This window comes from Gavialis gangeticus, unplaced genomic scaffold (assembly GCF_001723915.1).
Source record: "Gavialis gangeticus isolate Ggan-Ray unplaced genomic scaffold, GavGan_comp1, whole genome shotgun sequence".
NCBI classification, from domain to species: domain Eukaryota; kingdom Metazoa; phylum Chordata; order Crocodylia; family Gavialidae; genus Gavialis; species Gavialis gangeticus.
The window spans coordinates 1,894,115-1,903,799 of NW_017729008.1; the positions used below are offsets into that span (position 1 = coordinate 1,894,115).

The 9,685-nt window shown below is 41.8% G+C and overlaps 1 protein-coding gene across 1 annotated transcript in view; it reads right to left on the reverse strand.

Annotated features, from left to right (window-relative positions):
* The window catches only part of ZBED4 (zinc finger BED-type containing 4), a 34,664-nt gene continuing 24,979 nt past the window's right edge, over window positions 1-9,685 (reverse strand). Inside the window, exon 2 of the mRNA XM_019509350.1 lies at window positions 1-5,238. Within this exon, the coding sequence (XP_019364895.1) occupies window positions 1,353-4,871 (3,519 nt within the window). The 5' untranslated portion in view covers window positions 4,872-5,238 and the 3' untranslated portion in view covers window positions 1-1,352. The remainder of the gene's footprint in view (window positions 5,239-9,685) is intronic.

The following is a 9,685-nucleotide window of genomic DNA, read 5'->3' on the forward strand; positions in this document are numbered from 1 at the left end:
AAAACTGCAAATAAAATGTTTAATTTCAGAAACGGAGTTCACCATTTATAAATACACTAAAACATAGTAAATGCAAAATTAGATTAGGCATAGGTACAGTATTTTAACAAAGCTACAACTTTTTCTAAAAAGGTCATAGGCAAATGAATGACTTGTTTCCCAAAAGTATTTAATTAAAACTGAAATAAGAAGATGAAATTTTAGTATTAAAAAAAATGGAGAACCTTCTTAAAAATTTAAAATGCTGGCTATTTTTGCCTTACTGTGTAGTTTTGAGGGCTCTAAAACATCTCATTTGCCTGATGGACACTGTCAATTGTGAATCATTCCTACTACATAAAATTCTAAGCAGTGCACCACATCCATAAGGCTATTCCTGCGAATCAGAAAATTCATGATTTTTGTACTAGGAATTTTAAGACGAGTTGTTCTACACAGCTGTAATCACATGGGAAAATGAGGCTCACTTTTTACACCAGCAAACCTTATAGTTTTGATGCACTAAAGATTAAAAAGGCTTTAGATTGACATGAGATTTTTTTTGCTGTTTCTTGCCTTTTTAATACATTTCATTAAATAACAACCATTATTACACAAACTTTGATAAAACTTCCAAAAAGAGCTTATATAAATACCCAGAATATTTCTGTAGTTCAGTTACAATGTAAAACCTGAACAGAATAGCAAATGGGAAGTTTTATTACAGATTACTATCTGACATTCCATAATACCTCTAAATTTAGCTTTATTTTCAGATACAAAGTCAACAGTCTCCTGTAATAGTAAACACATCTTCCATAATATTTCTTCTTACTCTTTTTGTATTTTAGGGCTTGCAATTAAAAACTGCTAGGTAAAAAGATGGCTTGAACTCCACCTTTATATACAGCTTTCTTTTGACATCTACAAAAGCTGTTTTGTTGAAATTAAAGCAATGTTTAACTAAAATACAGTACCTGGTTTATGGTTTTTACATAATAATTGAATAAAAAACTACAGAATAGAACTGTTTACATCTTTTTTTGCCATTCTATTAAAACAGGACTGAGCATTTTTAAAGTTCATGTACAATTATGGATTAAAACCTACATAATTTTGTATAATTTGACGAGACAGACTATTTCTAGTGTGAACTTTTAAAAAAACATATATACAATATCTGGCCTGAAGAACTATGAATAAGGCACATGTAGACATATTGAAAGCTGAAAAAAGAAACTAAAATTTGGAATTACAGTCATTGATTAGATGTCATACATGGCCCCTACTGGAGCAGTTCAACAATCCAACTTACAGATAATTAATATCCAGTGAGCAACAATAGTTTTAGTCTGGCAGTTTGTTCAATAGTTTCAATACTGGAAGTATATTAAGGGAAGATTCACTTTCAAGAAGATAAGTTTTTCAAAGTGTTCAATCATTAGCCTCGACTGACTAAAGCTGTTGTTTTCATTGGATGTATTGAACAATCTCTCTGAAGGAACAATGCTGGGTGGACAACCCAAGAATCTAACAGCCAATTTTGACAGCACTGGCCAAGATGACCTCTTAAAGTTCCAGTAAGTTAGTGGATCACAGTTATGCTCAAGCACTTCTTCCTCCAAGTATGAAAGCACCATTTCCTCTGGTAACTTTACTTTTTCTCTTAGATCTTTTGCTTTTTTCATGTCACCCATTAGTGACCAAAGACTATCTTCCCCATAGGAATTTGCAGATGGTGAACCTATATCACATCCATTGGAAACAGGTTTCTCATCTTCTGAGGTAGAACTCATTATTTCCAGCTCCCTGATTAAGTCCTGTTTATATTGTTCAGCCTCCTCTTCTGTGAATAAGGATGCTTTATAACGTGGATCCAAAAGTGTAGCAAAAATGTACCTTGGATCATGAAGCGTGGAGGACAATCTACTCACCATAGCTTCTTTCAAGGATTTTAACATGGTATCTATACCCATTGTTTCCTCAAACAACATTTCTATTTTCCTGTTAAGTATGTGAATCATTGGAATCACTTGACTTAAAGTAGACATGTGTGTGCTCATCTCTCTACTTGCAGCTTCAAAAGGTTTCAGAGCATGACACACAGACTGCATAACTTCCCACTGATCACAACTTATTAGTTCCCTAAAGCTGCACTCAATTGACATTTCATCAATTGCTCTTTTCTGTTCAATTAGGCGTTCAAGCATATGGAATGATGTATTCCACTTGGATGGAACATCTTGAATCAGTTGGTGCTGAGGCAATTCGTATTCTTTTTGTAACTCTGCTAATTTCTCTTTTGCTTTTGCTGACCGATGAACACGCTCACAGATCTTTCTTGCAATACTAAGCAAGTTTTGAACCATTCTCTGACTTTTAATAGCTTCATTCACTATGAGATTAATAGTGTGACCAAAACATTGTACACTCGAATGATCACCTTCATTTAAAGTTTTTTCTATACTCTGATTATCAGTAACAGTAATCCCAATCTGAAGGCCAATGGAAGTAATCCAGGTTTCCCACCAATATTCTAGTTGCTTTTGAATACTGATGCCATTGTAATCGCAATCGATCTGTGCAACATTTAAAAGTGCTGAACAGTGGTAATCTTCACACTGTGGTCGAAACGAGGACTCGAACGTTACCCAATGAGCTGTAAGGGTCAGATATTCTCTTGTTTGGTTGCTCATCCATATTCCAGATGTAAAATGGATCACTCCACTTTCAGCTTCTTTAAGATGCGAAATAATTATTTGTTTTACATTATCATACATGTCTGGAATCGCTGTCCTAGAAAAATAAGATGGTGAAGGTAAGGAATACTGAGGTTGCAAGTATTCAAGCAGCCTGTTAAAGCCAATGTTGTCTACAAAGGAATATGGCTGAAGGTCCAGTGCAATCATTTCAGCTACAAGACTTGTGATTTTTTTGGCAACTGGGTGAGAGTCACAAAACTTGTCATTGGTTTCATCAAAGGTTGAAGGTCCTAATAATTCTGTACTCAATGGCATGTGATTATCTGCAGGAGAGGGCAATACTGTCTCTGAGGCATCAGTTTTCAGCACATTGTTATGAAACCGCTGCAAGTGTCTTAGAAGGCAACTTGTACCTAAATTTGTTGGCTTTTTCCCCCGACTAATTGTACGTCCACAGTGCATACATATTACTTTAGTTGAATCTGCAGAGCATATTGAAAAGTGATTCCACAGTTTTGAGGTCTTCTTGCTATTAACAGGAAATATAACTTGATTATCTGTTGTAACCATGGTGGGTAAGTCAGTCAACTTTGAGGATGAACATTCTGCAGAAGCCAAAGTAGCATAAGGAGAATTTGCCAAACTAAAATCTAGAAAACTCTTTTGGTTCCCAACCACCTCAGGGTGGCGTCTGCATAGATGTCTCATCAGGCAGCTTGTGCCCACATCTCCTTTTTTCCCACGATTTACCATGCAATTGCAATGTTTACACACCGCTTTTAGACTGTCTGCAGGAGACACTGAAAAATGATGCCAAACTTCTGATTTAAGCTTTTTCATCATCCTTTTATTCTGCTGAAACACAGCACTAGGTTCAAATATCAATGGACTTAAGCCCTCACAATGCTTCTCAAGAGAAGCTGCAAGGGAGGCTTCACCTATGTCATCAGAAGATGACAAAACTGATGAGTCTTCCATTAAAATATCTCCTGAAGGCAAATTAGAATGAATCTCTTCAGTCATTCTGTCTGGAGAGGAAGAAACAGAAGTTGATTCTTTAAGCAGTTTTCCAGGAGAGCATGACATTGAATTTAAATCACCATCTGAGGGCAGTAAAGAAGGCAACAAAGTTGGAGGAGCAGAATAGAGAGGCGGTATACTTGTGCCACCTCCATTTTCTTGCAAAACAATTGAACGGTGGGCTCTCCACATATGCCTTATTAAGCAACTGGTTCCAAGATCTTTTCCATTCTTTCCTCTGCTGAATTCATTCATGCAGTGGATACAAACTGCTTTAGAATTATCCAGAGGTGATAAGTAAAAATGTTTCCAGACGGCAGACCTTCTCCTGGAACCTGATGTATTCTTTGGAATCATAACAGTTTTTTCTGCTACATTCTCCACAATTTCATCATACTGGCTATTGGGTAGCTGTGGAGATGACCCAACCATGGTGGCTTCTTTGCTGCATTTTTCAGAAACTGCTAGATCTGGTATTTCTTCAGCAGAAACTATAGAAACAGATTCCTCAATTATTCGATCTGGAGATGGTATCTTAGAAGCAATTTTCTTGACCAGTTTTAAAGGTGATAACACAGTACTTAATTCTCCAATGTCCGCAGACTGAGGTGGCAGTAACAAAGTAGGTGAAGAAAAGGAAGATATACCTGGCATATTTCCATTTTCTTGAATAAGTACAGTAGGATGGGCTCTCCTAACATGCCTCATAAGACAACTTGTACTAAGGTCCTTTTCATTTTTACCCCTGCTAAATTCTTTCATACAGTACATACATATTGCTTTAGTGCTGTCTCTAGGGGATATAAAAAAATGATTCCATGCAGGGGATTTTTTCCTGGAGCTTATGTTTCTGCCCGAAAGGAGGCTTTGTGTCACAGCCTCCATTGCTACATCATACAGAGTGTTACTGTACTGAGAAAAGAGAGATCCGTAATCATCTTCATTTTCTGTAGATAAATATTTGCTGGGGTTGTGGGTAATGAAATTTTTTTCTTTGTCTTCTTGCTCATCACTGCTGTCAGTATGTTTGAAATCTTCCTGTTCTGTTTTTATATCAAATCTTTCCAAAGTACAATTAATAACATCATCTTCTTGCTCTACCTTTAAATTGTTGATTTTATCCAATACAAAATTACTGTCCATTCTAGGGGAATTTGCCTTATTTTCCATGGTTAACTTCTTTTTGTTGAGTCTTCATGAATTAATAAACAAACTAAAAAAGTATTAAAATTTGATTTAAAATGATATATCCTGTATTATGCACAAATAGAAATGTATCATTTATAATCCTTGGTTTTCGTATTCTATACTTGTTGTACACATATGATTAAAATGACATTGAAAAAAATTCTAGATTTAATTAATGAAATCTCATTTTTTTCCAGGATCAGGACATTGCAGCTTATGTTCTCAAACACAGCTACTATAAAATGCTTCATATTGTAGACATGGGCTTATAAACTGGATGTATTGTTTTCCTCGTCAAGGAAGCCATGCTGTTCATCTTGATTGTGTAATTCTGACTGCTTTACACCATCTAAAAAAAAGTAAGATATCAATTATCACACGAGAAATGTAAACATTAAATATCTCCCATTTTTCTTCCATTTCAACATTATAGTATCTACTGTAAAAAATCTCCATTATTCCATGCATCTACACGTGCACAAAAACAGACAGGCATTGGTAGAAACACTATAAATTAACGCTGCTACTACGATCTGAACTCAGAGTGGAACTTACAATCTTCTTGCACATTTCCATGATTTAATTCCTGCTCCAACGCTGTTGTAATTTAGAGGGCAGATACTAAATAGCTTTTATAGAAATATTACCTACCTTGTCCTCTGAAACTGTTCAGTTTGTGGAACATTACTCTGAAACATCAGTCCTCACAAACTCAAACTTCACATCATCTTTTAATTTTTCATGATTAAATATAATGACTATTTATTTTGGATAAGAAAGCTACATAAAGGCCAGGTCTGTGCTAAGAGCTTCTGTCAGCAGAACGAAATAAATCACGGGTGTAAAGAAACATGTTCCCTGACCAACTTAGCTTTACCAGCAGAAGCCTCTAGCATAAATAGACACAGTCCTAAAATGCAGTGATCCAGAAGAGCCTGGTTTTCCCATGCGAGATAACTTTGTAAATGAGTACAAAGCACACCTTTGCATGCAGAGCTGCAACCAGTATACCTAAAACAGTAAAGTACTCCTAGAGTAATCAGCAAAAAAAAGAAAAAGAAAAACAGAGAAAGCTTCTCAAATTTGTCAGCAGCTTCATTTTCTGCTATGAAAGGGATAGTTGCCTTGTTTGCAGAAATGCAGGCTTCCAGACTCACAACTCAGGCTTAGACTCTGCCTGTTTCCTGCCCCTTTTTACTTAATCTTACAACCTAACAGTAACAAGAAATCACAAAACAGAAAGCAATCAAAACTGAAATTGTAAATGACCACAGCTTAAAATCCAGCTAGAGGCTTCCTTCAGTAAAGTTTCTGTGGTTCATCCTGGCTGTTCAAGTCTATTATTAGCCCCTGACACATTACATTAGACGTGTACCGATACATGGGTCCCATACTGTATCGACACCAATAAAAGGAAAATTGACATTATTGGCAGTCGTTTTTTTTTGGCTGATGTGGTCAACGTTGCCGATAAACATGGTGTGCATGCACAACACAGCACAGCACACGTGTTCAGAAGCATGGCCCAACAGCATGAAGAGCAGCATCTGGCTGGTAAGCCTGTTGTTGGGAAAGGGGCATGGGGTAGAGGGCAGATTGAGGCCCCCGCGATGAGGGAGGGAGCGGGGCAAGGGAAGGGGCTGCACAGCTGAGACCGGGTGGGGGACAGGATGGAGCCATGAGTGACTCATCCAGGGGGCACGACTTCTGCCACTGCACACACCCCAGGAGGGCATGGGAGGGAGGTACTCCTTGGATCTACGTGCAAGGTGAGGGAGGCCTGCCGCTGCAGACGGGCCAGGGGCAGTGCCGGTGGGGGGGGGGGGGTGGCTAGGCTGGAGCTATGCTACAGCCACCCCAAAATTTGCCATAGCCCCCCTCCCAGCACCGAACTTGTCCACCCTGAGCACAGCCTGGCCCAAACCCCAGTGGGAAGAGCCTGTCACCATGCCTGGCCCCAGCCTGCAGCAGCAACCTACCCTCACTCCATGCACAGATCTGGGGGGCACATGACCCCATGCCCTTTCGGGGTCTGAAGTGACGGAAGCCATGCTCCCTGGATGAGCTGTGGCTCCGTCCCACACCCTGTCCACCTGTGCAGTGCCTGCCCCAGCCCTCACCATGGAGGCCTTGATCTCCCCCCTTTGCCCTCCCCCACAGCAGATATACCAGCCAGACGCTGCTCTCCATGCTGCTGGGCTGCATATTGGCAATCAGATCAGTATTGGCTGATATGGCTCGTTAAAAATCAGCCATTGGCATTGGCCCAAAAAATCTCTATTGGTGCACCACTAACTTTACATTTACGGATAGGGACAGACATTCAAAAAGCCTGAGCCTGAATTGATTTAATCTCTGCAGGTTAGTCTAACCTGCAGAGCTTGAACCGATCCACAAGTAGATAGACACTCACTTTTGAATTCAAGAAATGCAGGCACATGCCTGCAGTGGCTCACATCGGGGGGAGCTAGAACAAGCCCTCCCTTCCTTTTCATAGTGCTGAGCTGAGGAGGGGCGTAGCCAGGCCCTGCAGGATGCTATGATTAGGGAGGGGTTTAAACACCCACCTTGCCTACACAGCCCCCAGCTGAAGTGTGCCTGGGAGGGGAGAGGCAGGGGGAAGCAGCCCGTGCCAGAATCTTCCAGGCTTGCTGCTCAAGGGGTGGGAGTGTTGCCAGATACCAGGCCCCGGCTAATACTTCGAGGCAAAAAGGGGTGAGAGGGCAGGCGGGAGGAGGAGAGGACTGCTTGTGTGGAGTGCATGCATCTGTTGATGATATTGAGCTTTGCAATCTCCCTCTCCCTGCTTCTTCATACTGTCTGCAGCAAACTGACAGGCAAGCAAGCCAGCAGGGAGCTGATATATCACAAAGTTTATCAGCCTATCAGGAAAACAAAAAACTCTCTCATTAGTTCAAGCTCTTCTTAAACAGCTTTTTTCAAGGAAGGAAGGACAGCCATTACCAGCTGACCTGCTGATTAGCTCTAAAAAGCCCTAAGCAGACACTGTTCTGTCTGCCTTTGTCTCAGTGAAACTTGAGACATATGCAGACACCTCTCAGGATTAGCTAGCATGGAGATGGCATGGCTGTGACCAGATGCTGGCTGGGGTCCGTGCTGTGAGAGAAGGGATCTCTGCTTCAGTAGCTAGTGGCAGGGGAAGGAGGGTGAAGGCCAGGCCCCCACCCCTTCTCAGCCAGCTAGAGCAATGACAGTGCTCCACCTAGGGAGGAGAGGGGAAGAGCTATCCCTGCTCTCTGGAGCACACAGCACAGTCCAGCCCAGAATGAAAAGCATAATGGGATTTAACTTAAACCAGGAAGGGGTCTGGGACAGAAGTTCCATAAACAGGTTTGCCTCAAATCAGTTAAGTCTGATACTACATTCTACCAAGTTTATCTTAAACCAGTTTCAGCCATTTTGAAACTGGTTTATGTGCAGTGAACTTCTGTTCTGTTACAGGCTTAAACCTTGTTCTGATCACTTGAACTGGTTTATGTGTCCCTAGCCTAAGAGACAACAGGTTAATTATGCCATAAACAGTTACACAGCCACACATTCAAGTCAATTTAAAGAATGTTATAAGAATAAACAAGTTACAGTTATTCCGCATACAGTAAAAGCTGCACTATTCGGCATCTTACAAGCTGGCATGCTCCACTAACTGACATGCTGGCTTGTAAAATAAAGCAGCCTGCGCTGCCAAGCCCCCACGGCCCGGGGCCGTAACAGGCTGCGCAGGGCCGTTAGACGCCCACCTCCGTCCCATGACGCCCACAGGACCCGCAGGGCAGGCGGCGATGCGGCGGGAGCGGTGGAGGGATGCCCCAGATGCGATGGGAGAAGTGGTGGATGGGGCCGCTCAATTAACCGGCATATTTTGTTATCTGGCATCCCCCATTCCTGGGGCATGCCGGATAACAGGGCTTTTACTGTATAATGTGCAATAACTCTATGGCTCATTTGTCTCACCCCTTAAATTGAACATATGGCCACTTGGGATTGGCTCATGACAGATGCCATTCTCAACTGAGTGTCTAGTTCAGCATGGGGCAACCCCAAGGTCTGGGACAAAGCTATCCCCTCCCTAATACGGCTGGATGCAGAACTAGTTCATGGACCCTGGGACCTGTAAAAACTCATGTGCTTCCCAGCTGGGCAGCACACAGGGTTTTCACTCATCCCTGGGCATGGAGACCTTGGGAACAGGCTGTAACAGCCTAATCTCAGAGTAACCATGTGCCAGGACCTGTAAAAACTGTGTGTATCCCTGGGGTTTTAACAATCAGTTGATTATTGGCTGGGGCTGGGAAACGGACTGGGGCCAGTTTCAGATCCCGACAATCAGCTGATTTTAAGTACCTGGGTTTCAACTTCCTGGCACAGGAGGAGCCTGGGATTGTTTCCTGGGCTCCCTCCCCCTACACTGGCAAATAAGGATTGATTTGGATCTAATCTTTGATCACAAGAGGCACAATTGTTGGGATCAGGGAATCATAGAAAATTAGTGTTGGAAAGGACCTCAAGAAGTCTTCTAGTCTAGTGGTTCTTAACCTTTCTTCGACCAGGACTCAACTGCAAAAATCCATGGCCTGTCCCGACTCACATCCCCCAGCCCTGTCGGTGCATGACCCACAGTCCCCTGCCCCTCCGGGCCAGGCTGGGGCCCCTCACTCTCCAACCATCAGTACAGCGTACAGAGGGCCCTATCTGTCACCAGGACCCCTCGGCACATGAAGTATACTGTCCGCCTGGAGCAAAGATTCAGGACATGAAAGGCATGCTCCAAACTGTCA